The 25,682-nt window shown below is 38.5% G+C and overlaps 5 protein-coding genes, 1 non-coding gene and 1 pseudogene across 6 annotated transcripts; 4 read left to right on the plus strand and 3 right to left on the minus strand.

The window, feature by feature from the left end:
- Nucleotides 1-1,331: 1,331 nt before the first annotated feature.
- LOC149823045 (kinesin-like protein KIN-14D) lies at nucleotides 1,332-10,921 on the plus strand. The gene is made up of 18 exons (XM_089980496.1): nucleotides 1,332-1,669; nucleotides 2,421-2,705; nucleotides 2,816-2,927; nucleotides 3,135-3,244; nucleotides 3,363-3,482; nucleotides 3,559-3,762; nucleotides 4,650-4,859; nucleotides 4,955-5,029; nucleotides 5,420-5,566; nucleotides 5,646-5,790; nucleotides 5,976-6,085; nucleotides 6,577-6,738; nucleotides 6,847-7,067; nucleotides 9,020-9,101; nucleotides 9,199-9,303; nucleotides 9,424-9,528; nucleotides 9,663-9,846; nucleotides 10,539-10,921. Exons 1-17 carry the CDS (start codon nucleotides 1,613-1,615, stop codon nucleotides 9,840-9,842), a joined length of 2,430 nt encoding a protein of 809 aa, XP_089836622.1. The 5' UTR covers nucleotides 1,332-1,612; the 3' UTR covers nucleotides 9,843-9,846; nucleotides 10,539-10,921.
- Nucleotides 10,922-11,366: 445 nt separating this feature from the next.
- On the minus strand, nucleotides 11,367-12,863 carry LOC149823046 (photosynthetic NDH subunit of lumenal location 3, chloroplastic-like). The gene is made up of 3 exons (XM_089980497.1): nucleotides 12,581-12,863; nucleotides 11,913-12,199; nucleotides 11,367-11,543 (listed from the first exon to the last, which is right to left on the minus strand). The coding sequence occupies exons 1-3, from the start codon at nucleotides 12,858-12,860 to the stop codon at nucleotides 11,445-11,447; spliced, it is 666 nt and encodes a 221-aa protein (XP_089836623.1). The 5' UTR covers nucleotides 12,861-12,863; the 3' UTR covers nucleotides 11,367-11,444.
- A 1,494-nt stretch (nucleotides 12,864-14,357) lies between these two features.
- Nucleotides 14,358-15,042, plus strand: LOC149823047 (pentatricopeptide repeat-containing protein At5g39350 pseudogene; annotated as a pseudogene).
- A 6-nt stretch (nucleotides 15,043-15,048) lies between these two features.
- On the plus strand, nucleotides 15,049-15,591 carry LOC149823048 (pentatricopeptide repeat-containing protein At5g39350-like). The gene has a single exon (XM_089980424.1). It carries the CDS (start codon nucleotides 15,049-15,051, stop codon nucleotides 15,589-15,591), a length of 543 nt encoding a protein of 180 aa, XP_089836550.1.
- A 1,207-nt stretch (nucleotides 15,592-16,798) lies between these two features.
- On the minus strand, nucleotides 16,799-16,939 carry LOC149823049 (U4 spliceosomal RNA). Its single transcript, XR_016426303.1, has one exon. It is a non-coding gene; the product is annotated as a U4 spliceosomal RNA (small nuclear RNA).
- Nucleotides 16,940-18,038: 1,099 nt separating this feature from the next.
- On the minus strand, nucleotides 18,039-21,990 carry LOC149823050 (beta-amylase-like). The gene is made up of 8 exons (XM_089981394.1): nucleotides 21,699-21,990; nucleotides 20,818-20,886; nucleotides 20,309-20,707; nucleotides 20,039-20,203; nucleotides 19,689-19,958; nucleotides 19,316-19,525; nucleotides 18,957-19,196; nucleotides 18,039-18,864 (listed from the first exon to the last, which is right to left on the minus strand). The coding sequence occupies exons 1-8, from the start codon at nucleotides 21,828-21,830 to the stop codon at nucleotides 18,733-18,735; spliced, it is 1,617 nt and encodes a 538-aa protein (XP_089837520.1). The 5' UTR covers nucleotides 21,831-21,990; the 3' UTR covers nucleotides 18,039-18,732.
- A 1,549-nt stretch (nucleotides 21,991-23,539) lies between these two features.
- LOC149823051 (thioredoxin-like protein CXXS1) lies at nucleotides 23,540-24,599 on the plus strand. The gene is made up of 3 exons (XM_089980518.1): nucleotides 23,540-23,788; nucleotides 23,898-24,020; nucleotides 24,320-24,599. The coding sequence occupies exons 1-3, from the start codon at nucleotides 23,687-23,689 to the stop codon at nucleotides 24,464-24,466; spliced, it is 372 nt and encodes a 123-aa protein (XP_089836644.1). The 5' UTR covers nucleotides 23,540-23,686; the 3' UTR covers nucleotides 24,467-24,599.
- Nucleotides 24,600-25,682: the final 1,083 nt, after the last annotated feature.

A 25,682-nucleotide genomic window follows, 5' to 3' on the forward strand; every position in this document is an offset into this window, starting at 1 on the left:
AAAAAGGTTTGATCTACAAAGAAATGGACGATGTGCTTGCTAGATTCACCTTTGTGATGCTAAATTAGAGAGTTGGTCCACGCTGATGGACCCTGCCAGGTTCTCCAGCCCTGTGAAACCAGGGCAAACCCCTTGCCCTCAGGGAGACAACTTGAAATACCCAAGTTTACAAGAACTTTATTAACAGCTTGATAAAACAGGGCAGCAGATTGAGGGCACTAGGTTCTCCTACACTCAACCTATTAAAAGAATGTTAAGCTTAGCTAAGCCTAGCTCTCCTGCACCCAAAACTAGATCACCCCAACAAGATTTTGGCATAGATATGATTTATGGGCCTACATTGAAATAGGTAAGCATTGATAAAACTAATTATGATCATTTTTTAAAAACAAAACTAGCTTATGCTCATGCTTCAACATGGAATCCATCCACATTGTCTGATCCAGATGATTTGTCTCCAAATTAGGTTCAAAATAAATATGGTATAACTAAAACAAATTTGGGATAAAATTAAGGAAATTGACTTGTCGATGGGAGCTCTGCTCATATGGTAGGGGTGACTTGTAAATGCTACCAAGTTGACAGCTCTCCATTTGGCAAAGAAAGATTGGGATTTTACGCGAATCAACTTAATTAGCAAGATGTTTTTTTTCTTTCAATTATCCAAAAAAAAAAGATAATTTGACCTGTTTGCTTAAAAAAAAAAGATTTTACTCCTTTGGTCTGATCAATCACAGAAGCTTAAATTTGAGCTTAGATAGGCTGGATCTAAACTCTAAAGCTAGATTCACTTAAAAACTGATATGGTGTTGGCTCACGTGCTTGATCCGACCGTCTAACCTAGGAATGCAAATGGGTCGGATCAATAATAGAGGCTTTGCAAATTGTGGCTGTTCCGGACCCTTTTTCGATCCAAATTCTCATTTATTTATCTGTTTCGGATCTGAACCGTTTGCATCCTTACTCTAGTCCCTTACCCCAATGAGAGAGAGGCAAGCAAACCCACTGATCTCTCTCTCTCTCTCTCTCTCTATATATATATATATATATATATTGAGATTTAATATAAACCGAGCGACCAAACAAGATATTTTCCATTTTTAAAATCCCAAAAATCCCAGACACCAACTTTTATGAAGTAATTTTGAGGACTCTTCGTGGACATTTTCGTCAAATCACAAGAAGGAAAAGGAGCTCCCTTTAACGAGCCCGCCCAGACGAAGGCTTTTCAAATCATTTCAAACTCTCTCACTTTACCGTTGCTCTCTCCAAACCCTAACTTTCCACCCACCACCAGAAAAAAACACTAAAAATTCCTCCCGGTTGATCCTTCTCTCTCTCACGACGAGCAAGAAAGAAAGAGGAAGAGGGGCGAAATTAGGGTTTTTCTTCGATCGCGCCGGCGACGGAAAAGCTTTAGGGTTCGTACGTCGCGGTTGCTTTCGAACCACGTAAACGGAGGCCCCGCAGAAGCGGAATTGAAAGCACTTCACTTTTTTCTTCCGGAAATTTCTTTAAATTGTTTTTGCCAAATTTCTTTATTTTATCTGGCGCGTTTCTTGGGTCTTGGCTGGCGTTGAAAAAGGAAGGTACCTCCCGTCCGGATAGTTTCATGTCAGTTCGGAGCCAGAACAAAGTCCCCGGCAAGCCCCCCAGGAGCCCTTTCAATGTAAGGTTTGATGATCCTGTTTTTTTTTTCGGGTTTTCTAGGGTAGGTGTCAGATTCTGCGTAGATTGGATTTTTTCATGATTCGGGGGATTTTGATTGGTTTCTGGATGACGATGATGTTGCTTTTGGATGGATTTTGACTCGGGTTTCTTGTTTTGTGCTTTTTGTGGTGGGTGTTTGCTTGCGATGAGAAGGTTTTTTATCTTTAAGGTGTTTGGTGTATGACTAATTTGGATGCGCTTGCTTGGGGTTTTCTTTTTTATGTATCTGGATTGGCAATTTGGGGTTTTGTTGCGGTTAGCTGAAAAAGTAAAATCGTATCTGGCAAATCTACTTTCTTTCTCTCAATTTTGCATTTCATGGTTCGTGTAATTCTTTGGATTTTTGTGCCTTTTAGTGCGCTTTGTTTGTGGAATCGGAAATTGATTCTGTGGAATTGAAATTATTGTTGTGTATATTGCAACAAATACTGAATCTATATCTGGGGAATGTTGAGGAAAGTGGTTTTTCTGGGGGTTTAGTTAATGAATCATTTTCCGCATACTAATGTTGATGTTTCTGGCTCGAAGCAGGATTTTAATTCTATAGAATTGGTTCTTAATCCCCCTCCCCCACAAAAAAAATGTTATTTCTGTTTTGGGCACACAGATTCGTGCTGGTGCATCCTTGACTATCAGATTTTGAGGTCTGACAATTTTGTTGGCTCTTATTTTTTGTTTGATTTATTTTATTTTGTTTATCAAATTCTTAGAGGAAGGAAACCTTGGAGGAAGTGCCTGTAGACAAGCGTCGGAGATTAGCCCGTGAAGCTTCAGGGATGGGGAGGATGGTGGGCCCGACTGTGAGGAGTCGACGAGTACTTTCAGATGTGAATGCGGGTCAAGGGCTGGGTGATTCGATGAGCAGCACTTCTTCTGCCACTCAAGGTTCCGGCAATGATACCAACGTGGATGGTGGGTTAGTTGAGTTTCGGAAGGATGATGCACTGGCACTTTTGAATGAGAAGTTGAAAGGGAAAACAAAGTTCGATTTCAAGGTTAGTTATTTTCTTACATTTTCTTTCCACATTTCATCTCTTGCCAATTGGACTCTGGGGTTGATAAGAAGATAGGGAAAATGTGTAACCTTTCTTTTTTCTGTTTTCAGGGGAAGTGTGAGATGATGGCAGAGCATATAAAAAAGCTCCGTGCTTGTGTTAAATGGTACCTGGACCTGGTGGATCGCCATATTAAGGAAAGTGAAAAGCATGCTGAAACATGTACGTTTGAATGAAAATTGTTAATTTGGTTGGTAAACCGTTGTTTCTGGAGGTGAAATCAGTGCTATCTATGCAGAAATCTGTATTTAGGAAGGCCTTCTGGCCAAACTAAGCATAGTGGCTTCTGGCTTTGGACTAGTGGATATTACCATTGATTTGTTGTTGAAATAATTTTACATTTTAAACTTTGTCTTTATGTTTGTATAGTGGGTGAGATGAACCAAAAATTAGATGAGTTGTCTCAGACCAATGAAGAACTCAGGAAAAACTCTGCAGAATTGCATGAAAAATATTTAAAAGAAGAAGCTGATAAACTGGTACCCATCTGTATTTATTTAATTATTTATTTGTTCTTATATGATGCTTTTGGCTTTTAACGTGCTGTTATAAGCCTCTCTTTTGCTAATGTCTTAATACTATGATCTGAATTTTCAGGCTTCCGTTGAATCCTATGAGAGGGAAGTGAAAGCTAGAATTCTTGTGGAAAAGTCACTGGCATCTCTATCTGAAGAACTTGAAAAAGCACATCAAGAAATATCAAATGCTAACCAACAGGTAACTTATCAAAATTAGTTCAAGTATTCCCAGCAATGCATTGCTGATGTTTTTTTTGTCCTGTTCTGTTGAGCAGATTGCCGAACTTCGTGACATTAACAAAAGGGTGCAAGAATACAATTCTAGTTTGCAGCAGTACAACAGTAGACTTTGCAATGATGCAGCTAGTGCTTCTGCAACAATTTCCCGGTTGCAAAATGAGAAAGCTGCAATTGTGGAAACTTTGAGTGGCATTAGGGCTCATTTGACTTCGGTACAGAATCAATTGGCCACTTGTAAAGTAAGTTACTTTTCCTACTTCTTTTCACATTCTTTATTACTTCATTTCATTCCATTAATCTTTTACAAGAAGATCCTAGGGAAAAATTAAATTTCTGTTTCCATTTTTTGCTTTGGTTCATGCTTCTTGTAAACAGGTAATTTGTATTTTGTTGGACTTAGTATAGTTAGCTGTTTGTTTCTAAGAAGGAAAGAGTGCCCTGTAGTGCAGTAATTTTTTGGTGTACAATATGGACTGATAATTTGTTTCTAATCTATATACTAGTTTATTTTTTTATTAATAAATACTTAGGTTTTTTGGTTGTGGACATGGTATCTCAAGCTACGAATGAGTGACATGTTATTTGCAATGTTTGGTATGTCATCAATTAGTTGTGGTATTTGATCTGGTGTTGGAAACAATTTGATTTCAAGCATTTTATTGTTGACTGTGTGAATCTTTGATAAATTTAAGAATGGTGGTAGAAAAGGGTTTCATTCAGAAGTTTTAACTTTCAATCTTTTTTTTCAGATTGAGTTAATGTAAGGAAAATAATGAGGCAAAAAAAAAAGGTAGAATTCATAATACATGAACACTAATTCGGTGCTTCTTTGTCTATGGGCTTGATCCGCCCTAGGTGTTGCTTTTGCAGTTTTTTCCTAGAACTACAAACCAATTTGTCTACCAGACCTTGTACATGCTCATTCTATGTTGGAATCAGCCTAGGCTTGTTGAACATTTACTACCATTTATGATTTTTTTTAACCTATTCCCCTTTTGCCTGTTAAATCTTATGTCCTGTATATCATTTTCCAACATTAGTGATGCCATGCATTTATATTTTCCCCTTTACATGATTCTGTGTTTTCTTGGGTTTCTAATATTATTCAACATTTTCTGCTTACCAGGATTCATTGCAAGAAGCTGCAGATGCTAAACATTTGGCAAAGGAAGAAGTGGTTCGCCTAACTGCAGAGCTACAACTAGTGAGGGAGGATAGGGATATGCAAAAGGCCAAGGTGAACACTTTGATTGCTGAGGTTAGAAGGTATAAGGAATGTACAGGAAAATCAACTGCCGAGTTGGAACATTTGACCACAAAGACTAATTGCCTTGAGGTTCGATTTGGATTTTAACTTTTGGCCGTAGTTTAGTTTTTATTATCTTCGTTCTAGCTTTGGTTTGTTCTTATTTGTCCCATGTGATTTTATAGGAGAGTTATGAATTCCAGAAGGAGCGAGTAAGGACGCTTGAGCAGCAATTGAAAGTTGCTCGTGAAGAAAAGCAGGTATGGTTCTTTTATATATTTTTTCAAACTGCAAATTTTGTTGCTTCCCTTATGATTAGATCTGTCTAATCTATGCATTTGGGACTCAGAATGGTCTTGAGGCTAATTCGGCTACAAAGTTACACATCAATGCCTTGGGTTAATGTTAATTTTGACTCCTGGACTGGAATATGCCTGGGTTGAGTTTAATGGATTGCAAAACCTATGATTTTTTCACTGGACAACCTTACACTGTTATTTTGTTTTGGGGTCATATCTGATATTCAAAGTTTGGGTTGATTGTGGATAAAATTCATTAGCTTGGGTTAAAGTTTCTTGGTTTCAGTTAAGTATACACCTTTGACATATGACCCTCAGTAACCAACTTTACTGTCAATTATTAACTTGCAGATGCTAGAAATATCGGCCTCAGAGTTGAAACAAGAATGTGAAAACAAGGAAAAAAAGTTGAAAGAGCTGGAAAATGTCCTTGTAGATAAAGAGCGTTGCATTTTTGATGGGGAGTTAGTGCGGAGGAAATTGCACAATACCATATTGGTATTGAACAATGTTTTTGTGCATTAAAGTGTTCCTATTTCTTCTTTGTTATCATCTTATTTTTTGTTTTATATTGTAGGAATTAAAGGGAAATATACGAGTCTTTTGTAGGGTTAGGCCCCTGTTGGCTGAAGATGATTGTTGTGATGGTGATACGGCTGTTGTTTCATATCCTTCATCAGCTGAGTTGCTTGGTCGTGGGATAGAACTGATCCAGAATCCTGGTGAGAATATCTTCAACATTACTTTTTCTGTGATAATGACTAATAAAATATGAAATGTATGTCCAAGTCATATGGCTTCAAACATTGATTCATTGTGGGAATGTTTGTGGAATATGTAAACGGCTTGTTCTTTTACTTGAATATTTCATGTTTCTATTTATTTAAACTCTAGTTTCGTCTGGCAGGACAGAAGCATTCATTCAGTTTTGATAAAGTTTTTAACGATGAGGCGTCTCAGGAGGATGTCTTCATTGAGATTTCTCAATTGGTTCAAAGTGCACTTGATGGTTATAAGGTGACTGGATACATCATTTTATATTCTTTACAACTTATAAGTCACAATTTATGTGATTGTTTGTAGATTTACTAATTTACTATCATAACAAATTTATTGGTCCTTGGACTGTTATCCTCTCTTTAAATCAGACTGCATCAAAGAGTGAATTGTGAACTGTTGGTGGCCCAACCACCCATCATGTCTGTTATGCCTCTGTTCAGTTGCATGTTGAATTGCACAATTTCATTTCAGAATTAATGACATTTCTTATTCAGGATGCCAGTAACTTGGTTTCCAAAGTTAAAAAACCCATCCCAATGTGCTTAATATCCTAGAAGTTCCAATATGTTTTTTGTGCTTCTATGTTTTTCTTTTACTTTTTTTTTTTTGTATTCACTTCATTACTGTCTTATACTTGCTCTTAGTGCATGCATTAGGTTACATAATGTTCTACTGTTTTCCTTTCTTTCTATGGTTAAATGCATACTTACCTAATATTCTTTTGGCAGGTATGCATTTTTGCTTATGGACAGACAGGGTCAGGTAAAACTTATACGATGATGGGTGGGACGGAGGCCCCAGAGCAGAAAGGTTTGATTCCTCGTTCTCTGGAGCAAATATTTCAAACCAGCCAGTCTCTTTCTTCACAAGGATGGACATTTAAAATGGAGGTAGGATCATAAGACCTTACATCAATTCATCTTTTCCATTTATATTTGTGTCTATGATAGATGTCTTCAATTTGATGCTTTATTATTGTCTCTCTTCCACAATTGTAGGCTTCCATGCTTGAAATATATAATGAAACAATACGAGATCTGTTATCACCCAGCCGGGCTGCTGGTTATGAGGCATCTCGATCAGAAAATGGTACTGTTGGAAAGCAATACTCAATTAAACATGATGCGAATGGGAACACGTCTGTGTCTGACCTTACTATCGTAGAAGTTTGTAGTTTAAAGGAGGTGTCATCTCTTCTGCATCGGGCTGCTCAAAGCAGGTAATTTTGGAATGCATAATACTGCATGTATTTTATGTGGTGCAGTCATGCTTAACTCTGATATAGATGCTGTATTCCTCTAGTGGTCATATGTGCCCTTGTTTTTCAAGATTTGATATTGGTTCCCTCTAATTTTTTCTGTTTCTGTCCTATTCTTTGCTAACTGATCCAATACAATTCAACTGAAATAGAATGTATTGCACTCATTCAACTCCAAAGGGATCAAATCATCTAATGGAGAAGAAAGATCTAAGTCAATTTAAACTATAATAAAGAAAAACAGAGGAATAATTTTTATCTACTCCTTTGTGAATAAACAACAAATGTAAAGCTTCCAATAACTTTCTCATCCTACCCATTATCTACTCTTCTCCTTAAAAGGAAACCAAATTCAAGTTGGAGGGGCATTTTTTGTTTTCACTTGAACCTGAATCAGTTGTTTCTTCTGACTATATGGTCAGCCAACCGTTAGGAATTTCTTTCTTTGTGATTTGAATGAAAGTGAAATGGCGTGATTCAAATGCTCCTATTTCCGAAAAGGCAACACTCAAATCTCGGGAATGTTATGCATTCATCAGTGTTTGAGGGATCTAATTGATGTGTCTTAGGTTATAAGTTGATTAAGTACAATTTCATCGATAAAAGACAGTAGAAGGCTGTTCATTAGAAAATACTTTGTACTGAATGCTTTAAGGAATTGTGTGAAGCCTTCAGTCGCTGTTTGAATATTCAAGTCTTTGGATATGAATTTTAGGGCTAGATAACTTTTGAAAAGCTGTGGTCAAACATAGCTATTGTAAGACTTTGATGTAAACTAAAGTGGATCTGAATCCACTAATTGCAGATCAACAGGCACAAATCAAAGATTTACATGTAGAGAAGAAAGATCTAAAACCAACTTAATGTAGGAAAAACAAAAGTAATTTAAGTTACTCTACTCCTATGGATGGTAAGTCTTCCACTGACCTCTGTCATAACGAGAATAATAAGCAATATTGCTTAAAACAAAAATCTTGTCCATGAACTAAGCTTTGGATCCTCGATCGTGGATATCTTGATTGGGCATCTCATTCCTTCTTGCATGCCAAACTCTTGATGTTCCCTTTAGAACCTTTTGAGTTTTAGTGGTATATGAAAAGTATGTGGATTTATTTTCTTATATAATCTAGTCTTGCTTCTTTTAAGTATGTATCGTCCTTTTTTGGTTGCTTTTGGTTGTGATCTTTTTGCCTTCTTGTGTTCAAACAAAGATAACTACTTGCGTCGTTGATGGGGGGGGGGGGGAGTGCTGAGTACCACACAAATAAGACAAATGAGGAAACTTTTTTATTCTTACTCTAGTGTTTTAGATTTACCAAGTAATTCTAATCTTTGTCATGTGTATATTTGATAATTTTGGTATAGTGGAATATTCTTCTTGTGATTTTCCAAGGCTGAGTGTTTGAGAAATATCTGGGCATTTTCAGAATACCTCTGCTTTTAATTTATTATTATAACATTATCACAATGTTATCACTTGAGTGTCATGAACTTAGACCAGTAAGACCTTTCTTTTAATCTTTGTCATGTGTATATTTGATAATTTTGGTATAGTGGAATATTCTTCTTGTGATTTTCCAAGGTTGAGTGTTTGAGAAATATCTGGGCATTTTCAGAATACCTCTGCTTTTAATTTATTACAACATTAGCACGATGTTATCACTTGAGCGTCATGAACTTAGATCGGTAAGACCTTTCTTTTAATCTTATCATCTCCCATTATTTTTTCTAAAATTTGCGTGATGATTCCTAGATACAAAAAGTATTGAAGAACCTCCTAGGGTGATAATTATGAGAGCTCCTTGTGACAAGCATTTCGACATTTTTTCCCCTAGTTGGAGACATACATTTTAACTTGTGATTTCTGAAAGTAGATACTTTGTTTGGTACTGACGTTTTGTGCACTCCCTTAGGTCTGTTGGTTATACACAAATGAATGAACAGTCATCACGGAGCCATTGCGTTTTCACATTACGAATTTCTGGATTTAATGCGGTAAAATGTGTTTGGTTGTTCGGATAATGTCTGAGTGTCTTTTTCTTCACTATGCCTGAATTTTGATTGATATATTAGATGTCTATTCTCTTGATAGAGCACTGAGCAACAAGTACGAGGGGTCCTTAATCTTATTGATCTTGCTGGAAGCGAGCGTCTGTCAAAGAGTGGTTCAATCGGGGACCGTTTAAAAGAAACCCAGGTATCAATTTGTGTTCCCTCAGAACAAGTGCCATAAATTCAGAACTTCCTTTCTTTGCCATTGGCATTTCATTCACGCTATTCAAAATAGTTACATTTGTTGTCTGGCAATTTTATATAGGCAATTAATAAAAGTCTATCATGCTTGGGAGATGTCATCCTGGCTATTGCAAACAGAGATGCCCATGTGCCATTTAGAAACTCAAAGTTGACATACCTTTTGCTGGTGCACCTTTCTTCCCTAATGTGTTTTGTTGAGTATGATCTCAGGTTCTAGTAGTTTGTAGAACATCTTAGCATTTCAGGCATCTTCATTTTTTTTTCTTATTCTGACTGTAAAATATGTCTTGTTGTTGACAGCCTTGTCTTGGGGGTGATTCCAAGACATTGATGTTTCTCAACATCTCTCCTGCTCCTTCCTCTGTGAACGAGTCACTGTGTTCTTTACGTTTTGCTGCAAAAGTAAATGCTTGTGAAATTGGGGTTCCTCGCCGTCAAACTCATGTCCGTCCTTCTGATGCTCACTTGAGTTGTGGTTAAAGAGGTACTTTGCTTTTGAAGTTCTCTTGCTTTTGGATACCTTATGAATCCTTATAAGATGAGTAATGGTATAATGATAAACCTGTTAGCTTATGTGAAAAAGTGTATTCTGGATATATTTTGGATATTAAGACCCGGGTCTATTGTATGTTTTATTTCTTTTGGGTCTTTCGGGTCTGGACATTACACCAGACCCGGACCCATACTATTCATTTAAACCTATTAATACAATGTTTAGGTCACGATTTCATCTATTGAAATCGTGACAGCCGCACCCTCTGTTCTTCTATTTCTTTCTCCTCTTTTCTCATTTCACAGGTTCTTCTCGAACTTTCATTATGATCAATGCGTAAATGAAGGCCTAGAAGAATTTTATGTTATGAAACCTTTTCCCAGTCTTATTCCATGTAGCGTTTGTTCTCTGATATCCTGGAAGTTCATATCTACTGCCTGCTTTTCTGCCTCATTAGTATAATATCAGAAACATTATACTGTAGTGCTTGTGGTCTATTGATTGGACAAAGAAATTAGACTGCTCATGATTATCTCTGTTTTGGATAGCATCAATTTTGTTGCATTTCAAATCAAGAGAGGCTAGGTTGTTTTCTTTGATCCTTCTATAATGAGTTTCCAATGTCTTAATCACTGACCAGCAATGTGTCTCGTTCAGTTGACTAAATCTTTCTTTGTGAACAGATGTCTTGTTTTCTTGGAGACCCGAAGTTTTGTTCTGTATCTCATCTGATCCTTCTGCAGAGAGTGCACTTTCTCTCTGATGTTTGTTGCAATAGTGAAGGTCCATTTACTAGAATATGAATGCAGAAGCACTTAAGCGCCTCGATGCTATCCAATTCTGTAGCTTTTCATTGGCGTGACTGTATAACGTATGCAGTTATGTAGGAGTTTCTGACCATACCTACTGTAACATTATTGTGAAATTCATGCAGATTCTAATTTGGGCACCCTTTTTGTGCCCTTGTCGAATCCAAATTGCTAATTGCTTTGTACTCCAAAGCTGTATGACACTGGATTACTTTTCCTGAAGTTTCAAGAGTTGTGCTTCCAGTTATGTTTCTGATGTCATTGCAATTTCCTGACGTCTTTGAAATTTCATTGCTTTATACTCGTTTTCTCTCTGGTAAAAATTTGTTCATTGGACATGAGGCCGTGGATTTTATGTTGCTGTTTGGCTAATTTCTTGTTTGGAGACTTGATCGATCAAGTAATGCCACAAAAATTAGGGCCCATTTATTTGTTTCAGAAAGCTAAGAAAATGGTTTCGGGACGATCCTAGGAAAACACTCCAATGGGGGAGTTCTCTCAGATTGGGCTATCTATATTAGTTGATCTTCTTCAAAATTGAGGAAAGAGATTTCAGAAATCTTACTTTTGTTCGGAAAACCACCAAGAAAAAGAACCCTCTGATGAGAGAGAGAGAGAGAGAGAGAGAGAGAGAGAGAGAGAGAGAGAGAGAGAGAGAGAGAGAGAGAGAGAGAGAGAGAGAGAGAGAGAGAGAGAGGTCTGTTTGAGCCTCAAAAATCATAATGGTATAATTTGGAACATGAGATCAAGCAAAACACCACCAAATTTATTGCCATGCTGCTAAGCCATTTGCATCATCACCTCTTCGAGAATGCTACTGGTCTCTTTGTAGCAAGATTTAGTTTGAGGAACACTGCGTGACTTGATTGCATCTTCCAACTGCCAATTCCAATGAGATTCAAATATTCAGAAAAAGAAAATCTAGCTTCTGTTTGTGGCCTCAACTCTAAAATTTCAGATTTTTTTTCTTTTGAGTTATCTTAGCATCTTAGGCTCTCTGTTTGGGAGCTGGAGATGAGAGGGGAGATGGTATTTAATAAGGAATTGATAAATACCAACTACACCTACAGGTGCTTGGGAACTCCGTTTTACAGGGAGAGAATGGTGTTGGGAGTGGATATGAGCCATTTTCAACTACATCCTCACAAGAATGTTGTTGACCACTCCAGCCTTTTTCATCTCCCATTCTCTTCTCCACTCCCATCAGCCTTCAACACCGGCTGCTAAACAGAGCCTTACTGTACTTGCCTTTTCAACATTATCAAATAATCTGTTGGCGAGATTGGTGAGGCCCTGCTTTTGATCTGCTGGAGCTGCAGTGATCACTTTGTCGAAATCGTAGTACATGAATGTTGATTTAAGGCGCAAAAACCTTCTTATGTATGCCCACGCATCCTGCTCTATGATATCTGCCATGCCCAGAAGATCAAAAGCATACTTCTTCAGTCTGTAGGCACTTCCCTTGGCTCCAACCTTAGCCATGTAAATGCCTTGCTTGAGAAAAGAACGTGTTCCTGTCTCCTCATTGGCTATATCTGCAAACCAAGTTTATGTGCAAAGTCTGTTAGCAATTGGCTCAGGATTTACTTCTCTCAACAATTCATTATTATGGGGCTTTGTGGTTTCCCTAACATCCTCCGCTGTTTGGAAACAGTGCCTTGTGGTCTCTCTAAGGCTGCTGTTTGTGAGCAGTGGTGTTGGCAAAACACTGTACTGGCTACGAAGTCGACAAATCCAACGTTACATTTATAGGCCAATTCATAAGAGGATGTTTTTTGGCAACCCTATTCTGAACACAGCATTCGGGCAAAACCATGTTTTGGCGACACATGAAAATGGTGTTTCCATCCTAATGCAAAGCTCCCAAACAGAGATAATCTGGTAGTTTAGGAGACACGGGTGACCAAGAAACATACTGTTTAAAACAGGAGGCAGAGTGTTTAGAGGGCCATCCAGCCAGAAGCGTCTTCCCTCCTCAGCTAGTGAAATTTCTGCATTTAGTTGGCCCGAGAGTGTGACAGTGGCAAGGCTGAGTACAGCAAGTCTTCTTGTGAACTGCAAACCAGAGTCTTCTGAGTCTGGAAACTGAGCTTGGTTCTGTGCAGAAATCTTTAAGCATTTTGGCCTTCTGGTGCTTATGAGCTTGTTTGGGATGATCCTATTTGCTTGAAGAACTGTTTCAGAAGCTCCCCTCATTCTTGCTTGGTACAGGAGGTGCTGAGCAAACCTCTTCTAACATTTCCAAATGAATGGCTGTATGCCACGTGGAGGATATCCTTTCTCAGTGGTGGTAAAATATGAGGACTCCCCTTATCTCCTGTGTATTGGTACATACAAAATTACATAGCTTGTGCACAAAAAAATTATTTATAGTTAAACAAAAATTAAAAAAGAAAGAACACCGTTTAGCAAGAACAAAAATTTGACCAATCATACTCGATAACTAGTAATAAATATATTTTATATATATTCTGTGTAGATGATTGAAGGCTTCGTCTCACAAGCAATAAGTTAAAGTTAAAGCTAAAATCCTATTGATTACAGCTTTGGAACAATGTATTTATTTTATAAATGAGTTAGGTTGAGCTTGACTAGTACAAATATTATTATTTTCTATTTAACAAATAAACTTTTGTAAATGAGCAGCTCGAAATCCGTTTGTTTAACTCGAGTTTGCCATGAGCTTGAGCTCGACTTGAATTTTCATAAGAATGAGCAAAGCATGAAAACCTTTGTTCAGTTCTTTTGCCCGTTTATATATATATATATATAAGAACTGAACATATTAGGCCCCATTTCACGTTCTGTCCTGTTCTGCCCCATAGTTTTGAAGTGTTTTATGATAGATTTGAACCATTAGATGTGTTTAGTATGCTCTATTTAGTGATAATAGACTCTTGGATAATGGTTTTTCGATGAAAAAACATATTTTTATGAGCTGAGAAAAAATGATACCTTCATAGCCATTGATTTTGGATCACCAAAAAAACACTGGTCAGATTTCTGTGATTCAAAAAATGGTTCTCACTAAACAAAACCTATAGATCACATTTATAGTGTTAGATGTGAGAAAAAATACTAAAAACATGCAATTTTGAGGTGGCAGGATGGGAAAGTGGGAAGAAGCAGCGCATTTCTCTCTTTATATGAGTAATGCTTCCCTTTGGCCTTTTTTTTTTCTTCAAAAATCATAGGTTTGAGTATTTTTTCATGTCTTACACCGTAGATGTGATCTATAGGTTTTGTTTAGTGGGAAGCAGCTTTTGGATCACGGGAATCTGACATGTATACAAGTTTTAACAGTGATCCAAAATCAATGGCTATGAAGGTACCAGTTTTTCCCAGCTCATAAAATCATGTTTGAAAAAACATGATCCAAGAGTTGATTCCTACTAAATCGATCGTGCTAAACACATCTAATGGTTCAGATCTATCATAAAACACTTAAAACCTATAAGGCAAAATGGGGCAGGACAAAAAATGGAGTTCTCTCTCTCTCTCTATATATATATATAATCAGACTCTACAGTAAAAATTGACCTTTAGATCATTTTTTATGATGCGGCAACTCTTGCCGGTGTGTTGCCGGATTGTGCACAGTTGCAGAACTTGCAGAAGGGGAAGGAAATTCATGAATTAGTTGATTCCTTGGGGCTTGGTGAAGTCCTCTCAGTAAGAAACTGTTTGTTAGATATGTATGCAAAGTGTGGGTGTTTTGGTGATGCACGTCGAATCTTCTGTGAGATGCACAGAAGAGATGTTGTTTCATGGACTGCCATGATTGATGGCCATGTCCAGAAAGGTGATGTTGGTGAAGCGTTTTCACTCTTCTACCAGATGCAAATCTCCAACGTGAGACCCAATTCACTGACTCTATCTTGTCTTCTCTCTGGTTGTGGAAGTGTTTCTTTCTCAAATTATGGGAAATGCATACATGGGTTTTCAATTAGGAATGGTTTACACTCGGATGTTTTTGTAGAGACTGTATGGAGAGTGTGGGAATGTGGATCTCGGGCGTCGATTGTTCATGAATACTTCTAGAAGGAGAACAGTACCATGGAATGCCATTATCACCGGCTATACACAGAATGGGCTCACGAGCGAAGCTGTGAAACTTTTCAAGCAAATGCTTTTGGAGGAAGTGAATCATGATCATGCAACTATGGTGTCAGTTCTTCCTTCATATGCTAACTTAGCAGATTTACAGCAAGGGAACATGCATTGCCATTTAATCAAAACAGGATTCAGCTCAGCCTTAGAAATTAGCACAGGGCTCATTGATGTATATACGAAATGTGGTAGCCTAGACTCCGCACGCAAGCTCTTTGATGGGATGAGTGGGAAGGATGTTGTCTCATGGAGTGCAATTATTTCATGATATGGGATGCATGGTGATGGACAAGCTGCTCTGTCTCTGTTCCATCAAATGATCCACTATGGATTAGATCCTAATGAGATGACCTTTACATCAACAATCCAGGCTTGTAGTCATGCTGGAATGTTGGAAGAGGGTTTGAACCTATTCAGCTTCATGGTCAAGAATTACAATAGAGAAGTCTCCGTCGATCACTATGCCTGTGCCGTCGATCTGCTAGCTCGTGCTGGTCAGCTTGAGGAAGCACATGACCTAATCAAAGGAATGCTGTTTGATCCTAATTATGCAGTGTGGGGTGGCTTGCTTGGTGGCTGCGTGCTCCATGGGAACATTGACCTTGGAGAGTTGGCAGCAAACCATCTATTCAAATTGGAACCTGAAAACACAGGAAACTATGTCTTGCTTTCGAATGTTTATGCTGCAGCAGGGAGGTGGGAAGATGCAGAGCGGTTGAGAGGTTTGATGAGAGAAAGAGGGTTGAGGAAGACTCCAGGATGCAGTTTGATAGAGGTGAAAAGAGAGATTTCATGCCAAGCTGCAAACGAGTACTAAACCGAGAGATTTAGGCTATTTTCACGTCTAGACACCTCACATCCCTGTAGTGTTTCTTGTATAAAATGTAGGATCATCTGAGGGTACCAACCTGAAAAGTGAAAACCGAGCAGTGTTTTTATTTGGTCGATTCTTTTTTTTTTAATAATCCAAGGGAAACCCTTCATCACCGACTGCACCTAGCCTGCCCACCGGGGAGTAAACCCAGCTTTGACTTTTTTTTCCTTCTTTAAAGGCAAGTTGGGGTTAGGCAGACTCGTACCAGTTATACAACTATACCATCGGGTTTTGAACCAACAATGTCCCAACACAAGGTAACGTGCATTAACTGCGCTTGTCAGACAAGCCGAGCCCCCTTTGGAACCTAACCAACTTCACCAAGTCGCCCCTATGCCATCATCTGCTGGTTTTAAACTTATGACGTCTTATCAACTTGGTGACATTCACAAGTCGCCCCTAATGAGATGAGCGGAGCCCTCGCGGGCTTTTATTTGGTCAATTCTTGTCCATCTGCTTTTAGTGCCTTTTAGTCATTTACCCCCATGACTAACTAACCAATCTCTCTTACTAACATGTCCTGCAGTCAAGCACTGTACATGCTCAGTTGTCAGAATTACTCTGAAACACATACATTTATGTTCTGTTTGGGAGATGGTAGCTGGGATGGCAGTTTATGCATTTGGAAGAGAGTGAAAACCCTCTCCTTTGTATTTGCACCAAATACTGGATTTGGTAACTACGTGGGTCTGGATTTGGTTACTGGGGCGCAGGTCATTGGGCCAAGCCCGGTGAATATTTAGCCTAGTCCACAGCCGAGCTGGGTGTCGAAGCATCAGGCCTTCTACCAAATTCTTTGGGTTTTAATGGGTCATCAGACTGAATGGTGCTTGACCCAACAGACCCAGAATTGAGAGAAAAAATAAGGCTAAATCATCAATTGACCACATAAAGTTCGGTGAAGAAAAATATTGAGCAACCATTAAGGGTATACGTAAGCCTGAAATCTCATGTTCTCTTTCATAACAAAATTAATATGATGAAACCCACATAATAAATTAAAGAATTCCCAACGGCTTCCCTATTGTGGGAAAAGCACTCAACCTCCGGTCCTAAAAAAGCCAGATTTAGGAAGGATTACTTTGGGACACAGACCCAGTAAAAGTAGCTCCAGAAAAATTTTAATTCAAAGGCTTGTAGGGCTTACCCTGTTATGGGAACCCTTCCAGAAATTCTCCAAAGCCTGGGCCAAACCCAGGCCTCGGAGGGGGTTTGGAAATAGTTTTCAACCAGCAATTGACGCGCCTCGGTTTTACCTCACTAGCTGCGTCATTGCCCCAAGCGCAAAGATGCCTTAAGAATCCTCTCGAGCCCCATTTTATAATCATCTCTCACCCCCTCCTTTCCTTTCTCCCATCGATATGGGACCAAGAAAAAACGAAGCACAACACCGCCTCCAATTGCCGCCTTACCGTGAAATAAATCTAACGCCGCATTCTTTACTTTACTGTTTGGGACACCTACGCTTGGGACAGTTCTCATGAGCAATGGCTTCCTTCTCAAATCTATCAAAACACCCAACAAAAACCTTGATTTCTCTCTTACAGAGAGATTTAGAGAGTGCCCTAATTGCGTCTTTTCAATCTGGAGAGCTGCTTTCCAAACTGCCATCTTGGATATGTATGCTAAATGGGTAGCGTCTGAGCGTGCATAGCAAGTTTTTTAGGAGATGCCAGAGAGGGATTTGTTCTCTTAAGAGTGCTAAGATTACAGGCTATAGACTTCACTTGGAAGGGAGGGGACTCTTAATCATTTTTTATGAGATGGAGCAGATTGAAATTAGACCAGATGGGGTTAGCTAGCGCCTCAATTTTGTCTGAGTGCAGCCATGCTGACTTGGTAGATGAGGGTATACAGCTCTTTTATCAATTGCATAGGGAGTATTCTATAATTCCTCAAATGGTAGCACTATGCTCAGAATTAAACCAGATACTATTTTTCACTTGAAGGCTGATGGTGTTGGGGCCTATATTGCTCTTTCAAACATTTATGCATAACCCACAGGATGGAAAGATGTCGAAATGGTATAGGCAGGGAGAGAGCAAACGGAAGAGGCATTCCTGGTCACAACTTTGTGGAATTAAGCCAATCAAGCCATTGATTTCTGGTTGGTGACAAATCGCATCCTTTATATACCAACTAGCTGGTTTGGTGTTTTAAGATTTTCTTATTTTATAAGTTGGTGATTTTGAATCTGTCTTGGGCTTGTTGAGGTGCGTGTGTTTTCAAACTTCGATCACAGTTGGTCTCCAAGCTACTTTTTGTTTCACATATTATGCAATCAACTATTGATGGAGCCGGTGTTTATCAGTCATTGCTACATTCTGATAAGACACTGAATATAGAAAAGATTTTCTAAAACAGCATGCAGTTTTCCCATCACAACATTATCAACAATACCAATTTACTCTTGTTAGAAGCACAGGAAAGCAATTGCTAGCTGTTGTAGAACACATTGTTTCTTAATCATGTGAACATATGGTAATCCAAGTACTCCTACCTCTGATGATAAGTTAAACTCTTGGGAGCACTGTAATTTCATGCATCAAAGATACTGCTACATCCTTCATTCTTCTTTCACCATCTCTTCCTGCATAATTAAGCTACTCCTATCTACAACTTTTCAGAATTCTTAGTTGCCGGGTGCATGCCTAATTCAAATGGATGGAGCTCAGCATGGGTTGTAATCTTCTATCTGAACATGGATTGGCTGAAAATGGGTGACGGCACCTTTCTTGTGTAAAATATAGCTTTTCAAGATTTCCCTTCCCTTCTTCTCTATCTTTTTTTATTTTCAATTTTGTTTACTGTTTGTGGTACTTTGGTTATCACAGTGACATTTTCTGTTAAACTTGGCAACAACATACTTCTATCAGTAGTTGGCATCCTTGCTGCTTTAGTAGCTCGTGGCCATTTTAGATCCGATAGCGACATAAGAGGTAGCATAATTTAGCTTTACCATGTATTAAAGATGACTGTGTTCAGCTTCCCCTAAAATATTTGTTCATTGTTTCACCAAAGTATTGGTTCAACCTTATCTAGAATCTGTTCTAGCAGATTATGGATCTTGCTGGCTATTCCTTTTTATTCAGCACCAAAACAGAATGGCTCTACTAGTGCTGCCTCAATCAAAAACTCTTCAAGTCCCTTCTTTGGTGCTGATCTTTGCAATGGAACCCTGGGATTGAAGTACTTCTCACAATCTTGACAATGATCCTGAAATTTTGCATTTAAAATGTGTTATTGTTTAGCATGTCTTTCCATCTAATACTCAAGCTTCAATATGTAATGAAGACAATATGTTTTACCAGGCCAGCATGCATTTTCCGTACAAATGATTTGAATTTGCCGAAATTCCTTGCCTGCATTAGCTCTTTAGAGAGCCTCAGATATGTGAATGCTGAGATGCGCGACCATGGAAGCCCATTTATTACAATCCCATTAGGTCTAGCATTGCGTATGATCTGTCTGTATGCTCTTCTATCATATCGTGATAGGGCATTTTCACATGCTACTTCAATGCCTTCTCTCCACCCCGCACTTAGCACCTGAATAAAATATTTCTTGTTCATGAAGCACAAGTTTGATTGCTTGACGTGCTGGTATGATAATATATGGGTGTGAGAAGGTGCAGTTTGGAACTGTCAAGTTGATGCATTATGCTTACCTGGTGGACAAGTTGCTCAGGTCCACATGCAGCTTCTTGGGGATGTTCAGAATCTTGCATTTCAATACATGTAAAATTCAGTACAGCATGATGTCTGGAAAGCATTTTTGCTATTGGCTGGTATCCATCTCGACTGCTTAGATTGTAATAGCCTGCAGCAAGCTCCGCAGCATGACTCGCGGACTTGTACCACCAGTGAATTCCTGCAACCTGTTGACAATGTGCTGCAGCAATAAAGCACTATATGATAAAATTATTTTATGCTAACCATTAAGCTTGGCTACTGTGCTGATTGTTATAACAGAACATGATCATTGTAGTTTGATTACTTGAAAGCAAGTCTATGGAGGTGTAAGAACATATTCTTACTAACCTTTGCGGCTAACTTGACTTTGCATCCTTTGAAAACCTCATTGGCTGAATCAAGAAGTAGATCTCCATGCGACAACAATACATTTGAGTACCATGTTAAGAAAAACTTCCCTTGATCTGTTTGAAACGTCCCGTTTTCACAGAAGAACTCAGTGTTCTCTGGCCAATCATTACAATGTCCTGAATTTTGGGTCCCAGACAATCCCCATTCTGGGCGCCCTGAACTTTCAGCTGCTGCTCTGAGTTTTGACTTGAGATATTTGTCATAGCACTGCAACATTTTAAGAGTGTCAGTCTCTTTTTTCAGCATGTAGTAATGTCTGTTTTATATAGTCAGGGAAATTATATAACCTGGAATTCACCTATTCCTGGGAATTTCCATCCTTGATTTCCAGTGAATGAGGGATATCTCAGCTCCCCTGCTGGCCCTAGACCAACTTCTATCTCAGTCACAAGACCCGAATCCAGGAAGTCTGACATGTTCTCTTTGAAACTTCTCATGAAGTCAGTGTAAACCTGCATTTGTTAATCATATTTTGATTGGAATCCTGAAAACTAGTTACTGCTAAAAGGCAGATCTCATTGCAAAAGGTGCAGAAATAACTTTAAATATCAGCATACCTCTATTGCCATTCGCCTGCTGAGAATAGGTTCATCATCCACCCCAAAACTTAGGCATTCTTTGTTCCGTTGACCACGTTTGTTTGTAAAGAATATGTCTGGATTTGATTCACCAATATCAAGAACCCATTTTGGTAGAGGAATGTTGAGAGCACTCCCTACTTTACAACCATATTGATGAAACGACATGATTGCCTGTATCTTAAACCCATATTCCTGGACTACTTCAAATAGTTCCCTATAACCAGTCCAGTTGTACTGTTTAGGTGCTCTGCCTTCTACTATTCCCCACCACACATCAACCATGAGACCATCTACACTTGCTGCTTTCATTTCTTTAAACCATCTTCTCAACTCTTCTTTGTTTCTAACTGTACTATCGTTCTGTATGATATCTAGCTACTCAGAAGGTTGAAATTTATTAGCCATACACTGAAGAATAGGCATTTTAAAAAAATATCTGAAATAGAAAATTCCAGATGTTAGAAACATAGATAGAGATGACTTACTGGTAGCATGACAAATACAGGTACATAATTTGCCAAGAGTGCTTCCTGTTTCTTTGTGATATGTTTAACCTGCCGACAAAACCTACCATTCATATTACTATCGAAAATCAATGCAATTACAGTCACTCTTAAGATAAAATATCCTATAGCACTTCTCCAGAATTCTTGATATTATGTGTTATGAAATTTGCCCAATGCCAAATGCAACCTTCTTGGTCTTTTCTTCTGTTTCAGTGAGAATCAGAATAAGGTTTTGGTCCTATGAAATTTCCTCAATAATTAAAAATCCTTGATGAGAAAGTACACATGCTGCCAATCATATATTAAACGAAAACACAATAAGGTTTTCGTTTTATAAAATTTCCTGAATAATTCAAAACCATGATGAGGGATTACACATGCAACCAATCATACATGAAGAATAGGCCATCAAATAATAATGGGAATAAGAAGATTTAGGTTTGTTTGTTCCTTCAAAATCATTTGACGGGAAAAATTTCTAGTGATAATGGTTAATTCCGCTCATGATTGCCCACTACGGCTCCACTCATCTGGCAGGGGCAACTCATGAATGTCACCAAATTGACAGGACTTCATGAGTCTGAAACCCACAGGTGTGTATCCCTTGCCGCGAGGCTAAAGCTGGGTGTACTTCCTGATTGGCAGGGGGGGGGCTGGGGTTGTACGTTAATGAACTCATTTAGCTAGGCAGTTTTTCCCTGGTTATCGGAAAAAAGAAAGAATTCCTGCTCATGATCAGATTCCAAGTTAGACCCTACAAATGGCCATTATAAGTGGAGGGCCTTTGCTTTAGTTGAATTTAGAGGTTTTGTGTATTATGACACCTTTCGGAAACAAATTGTGCATCTGAAACTGGGTACCTGCAGATGTTGCTTAGTATTTGAAACTTGAGGGAGATCATCTTTGCAATCTTCAGCAGTTCCACTACTGGGGAGACTCCCATTAGCACTCACTCTATGTCTCATAAGATGTTTGCTTCTTCGACTATGCATATCTAACTCGCATAATTTTTGAGTAAATTCCTGGGGAGAGTTGGCCCCCCCTCTGTTCCAGCAACACTGTGACACTACTGATCTGATTGGCAGCACTAAATTATTCTGTTTCTCAGCCAGATTGTATGTTGCAGAGGCCTTCGATTGGAAGAGAAGAGTGTTCATGGTGATATCTTGTTTGCCACCTACCAGCTGGAACAGAGAAATAAAGGCTTCTTCTGCAATAATGCCAAGGTTATAAATATCTACTAGTTTTATGTGGATGGGGTCCATTTATAAAGATAAATGCTCTCTCTCTCTCTCCCAAGTTATTTGAGTACGGCAGGCAGAGCCATCCTTAAGGTGGTTTTTCCCTTCGTGAAAAAAAACGTGGCACCTCTCTGGGGTGACAGGATGTTCAAATGTCAATAGTGGTTTGTCCTTTATATATATATATATGAGAACTGGTATCCCAGGTCCGAATCCCTCTGCCACAATGGGCTTAAGAGATATCTGGTAGGGGTCTGGCTAATCTCAGTTTGCCTTTCAAAAAAATAATAATAGTTGGGTACTGAATTCATCTGAAAGCGTTAGTCATTTAATTAATTATATGTTAGAAACGTCAGCTTGTTGTCGACAAACAGGAAAAAGAAAAAGGGCAAATAATTGGAGCTCCAAATAATCGTAATATGCAGTATTCAGGTTGTTGAATTAAATGTTAATCATGAATGAATAAAAAAAGGCTTCTTGTGATAAAAGCTAACAATAAGGTTTTATTTTCAAGTGTTTATGCAAATCCTTCATTCAATACTGTATATGTATGTGCACGCAACATGGATAGGCCATTTTGTGTTATCAGTTCATCAATTCGGTCATGTTTGCATAGACCTCGATTGTGGCCGTTTTACTTTTCCTAATGGTTAAAGTTTTTTTTATATTTACAAGGAGAAACTTACTCAAGATCAGATACCTAACCTCGCTGGATCTGCCTGCCGTAATTACGGTCACTGTCCCGACAGGGTAAAGCTCTGTGGGTTTACTTCTTGCCCTCAGATTGTGCAAGGAGTGACACCCCTAGACCACCTGCCTAGCGGCCTAAGTTCCATCCTAATGGTTCAAGTTGAAACTAAGATTCACAGGCATGTGTTCTACCATCATATGATTCTTATGGGATTATCATAATTGTCATGTCCCTTTATTATATAATAATTACCAGGAATGCGGGCATTTCACCACTGATATATGCTTCACTAGGTGCATAAAATAAAACAAAAGGTACCTAAAAATGTAAAAAGTCTCAGATATTTTCTTCTCTCCTCTGCTATCCTAGAAGAAAAGGATGAAAGAAACGAGATTCACAATCTAATCTTTTAGAGAGGGTCCCACGCTCAACTTAATGCTAGGATAATTCAAAAGATTTTCAGAATCGAATATTAAAAGGAGGAATACAAATCACGAATGAATCATGACTACATAAGCATGGTGCTCATATGCCATGGATGAGCCTGTGATGTGGGTTACAGAATTATCAATCAATTTGTGGGCCAAGTTTCTTGATGTACCTTTGGTGAACCTGTTATGTATATACCGACTAGTTTTATCAAGTTTTGTAGGCCATGATTCAGCCTCAAGTTGGGGTCTCAATGCATCCAAGTAGTAGATTTTTTTAAGGCGGTGATCTGAATGATGACTCATCTAAGCTATACGAACACCATTTTCATATAACCACTTCTGGAAGATAGAGAAAAAAAAAACTATGCATTGCTATTGCTTGGTTCTATCTACCCTCTATATTATACCGACTCCCCTCCCCCCTCTATAAATTCCCAACCTTTTTGTGCGTGGTAGAGGTCTAAAGAATTTTGTGGGTTTTCATCATGGGGTCTCAAGAGCAGCTTCATAAATCAAGGGTTCTCAAAGTGGAGTCAGAGGAGTATTGGGACTGTTGCCTTTCTCAAGCCAAAGGCCAATCCTGCCCTGTAAAACATTCTTTTGACCTGATATCCTTATGCCAACTTTTTATTTTTTTCCCCTTCTTTTACTTTCCATTTCTTTGTTATGTTACTCATAATTTCTATTGATTTTCAGGTTGTGGTTCACTTCACTGCATCTTGGTGTGCACCATCCACTGCCATGAACCATTTCTTTGAGGAATTAGCCTTGACTTATCAAGATATTCTCTTCCTCTTGGTAGATGTTGATGAAGTCAAGGTACCAATTTTTTTCCAAACAAAAGAATCTCAATTTCTCTTGCCCGCGAAGGCTCTGCTCATCTGGTATGAGAGACTCGTGAACTTTCCCAAGTTGGCGGGATGTCACAAGTTCAAAACCTACGAGTGTGCATCCTTTCTTACGACGTCAAAACTGGGCGTACTCCTCAGCGGGCAAGGAGGATCTGGGGTTTTATGCTAATGAACTCGATTAGCGAGATGATTTTTCTCCTCGAAAACAAGTTATTTGAGTTCTATACATAAATTTACTCTGCTACATAACATGCTGTTTTCTGACAGGGGGTTGCATCCAAGATGGAGGTAAAGGCTATGCCAACGTTTGTGTTCCTGAATGAGGCAAACCAGCTGGCGGATAAGATAGTTGGGGCCAACCCAGACGAGATAATTAAGAGGGTTGCTACCTTTGCTCAATCTATCCGTGCATAAAGATCAGATTGAATACGTGTGTGTATGAGATACGTTCTCTTTGCTTGCGTGGGACTTGGAATGATGCAATATGTTTTGCATGTGTGGACTTGATATTTTATTTGTTTATTAATTTATGCTTGTCATGAATATTCTTTTCTTATATGTGGAAAACTTGAGATTTTTTTGTTTTGATTAAAAACCGTCTCGACCACACTCGACCTGACCTTCAGTTGGTAAACTTTTGAGGTTCCCCTGCTCACAAGGAGTACACCTAACTTTGACCTTGCAGCAAGGGATAGCATCCTCGAGTTTTGAGACGTTGACATTTACACGTTGTCCCAATCAAATGAGTGAAGCCCTTGAGAAGATTGATAAATAAAAAATGACCAAAGAATTTGTTTTATATTTTATATATAAAACATTTAATAAAGTGGGTATAGAAAATAGTCAGGTATCCAGATTTGGGGTCTTTGTAACATCTCGATCTGAAACCTCAGGAGTTCGAGTTCGGTTGATATTACTTTTCAAAGAGAAAGAGTACAAAGTTTACACAGAAAATGTAGCAAAAAAAAAAAACTTTTCATTTTATTCTCACAAATCAACTCTTTCTTATAATTGTTCACCACTCATAACAAAAGAAAACAAATTACATCTTATTCAATGATAAGAAAATAAAATATACCAGATGCTCTACTGAACAAGAAAAAACTGCTCACCAGCTGATTGTTCTAATGTCTGAAACCTACAATTGTAATTAACAAAATGGGGATGAGTTTACAAACCAGTAAAAAATAATTATAAGTAAATAAACAATCAACTTACAACTGTAGTGAGCTCTAAGCCCCTAATATTAGTTTATTTTTCGACACACCACACATGTTTATATATTTTAATTACCCTCATTAGCAATCTCGAATACTCTCTCACACACAATTATCACTAGGTTGGCTATATCGATCATAGTCGTCTATGGGCGTAGCAATCCTGTAAAACATTCAAATTCTACATGTTGGCGAGACAATTAACCATACATTCTCAGTGGTCTCCGGACCACCAGACACTGCAGTGAACCACCACGGGGACCCCACCGATAGCTAGCTGGGAGGTCAAGCTCTCGATCTCGGTATGATTCATGCTACATCCTAACCATGATAGTTATAAACCATCCTTGGTCCTCCAGAGTCTCAAACCCAGTGTGAGTGTAACCCTAAGTCGTAATTAAGTTCACACATTA

Source organism: Nuphar pumila, chromosome 11, assembly GCF_984573655.1.
Source record: "Nuphar pumila chromosome 11, dmNupPumi1.hap1.1, whole genome shotgun sequence".
In the NCBI taxonomy this organism is placed as follows: Eukaryota; Viridiplantae; Streptophyta; class Magnoliopsida; order Nymphaeales; family Nymphaeaceae; genus Nuphar; species Nuphar pumila.

Coding starts and splice junctions, on each gene's coding strand:
- LOC149823045 (XM_089980496.1), top strand. CDS start 1,613: ATGTCAGTTCGGAGCCAGAACAAAGTCCCCGGCAAGCCCCCCAGGAGC. Junction 6,739..6,846: donor GATGGACATTTAAAATGGAG/GTAGGATCATAA, acceptor CCACAATTGTAG/GCTTCCATGCTTGAAATATA. Junction 9,102..9,198: donor GAATTTCTGGATTTAATGCG/GTAAAATGTGTT, acceptor TTCTCTTGATAG/AGCACTGAGCAACAAGTACG.
- LOC149823046 (XM_089980497.1), bottom strand. CDS start 12,860: ATGAGGGGAGCTTCTGAAACAGTTCTTCAAGCAAATAGGATCATCCCA. Junction 12,200..12,580: donor TCTGCCTCCTGTTTTAAACA/GTATGTTTCTTG, acceptor CTTGGTTTGCAG/ATATAGCCAATGAGGAGACA. Junction 11,544..11,912: donor TATTTGATAATGTTGAAAAG/GCAAGTACAGTA, acceptor TGGAATTGGCAG/TTGGAAGATGCAATCAAGTC.
- LOC149823048 (XM_089980424.1), top strand. CDS start 15,049: ATGCATGGTGATGGACAAGCTGCTCTGTCTCTGTTCCATCAAATGATC.
- LOC149823050 (XM_089981394.1), bottom strand. CDS start 21,830: ATGCATAGTCGAAGAAGCAAACATCTTATGAGACATAGAGTGAGTGCT. Junction 20,887..21,698: donor ATACTAAGCAACATCTGCAG/GTACCCAGTTTC, acceptor TTTTGTCGGCAG/GTTAAACATATCACAAAGAA. Junction 19,197..19,315: donor CTGAGCAACTTGTCCACCAG/GTAAGCATAATG, acceptor TATTTTATTCAG/GTGCTAAGTGCGGGGTGGAG.
- LOC149823051 (XM_089980518.1), top strand. CDS start 23,687: ATGGGGTCTCAAGAGCAGCTTCATAAATCAAGGGTTCTCAAAGTGGAG. Junction 23,789..23,897: donor CCAAAGGCCAATCCTGCCCT/GTAAAACATTCT, acceptor ATTGATTTTCAG/GTTGTGGTTCACTTCACTGC. Junction 24,021..24,319: donor TAGATGTTGATGAAGTCAAG/GTACCAATTTTT, acceptor GTTTTCTGACAG/GGGGTTGCATCCAAGATGGA.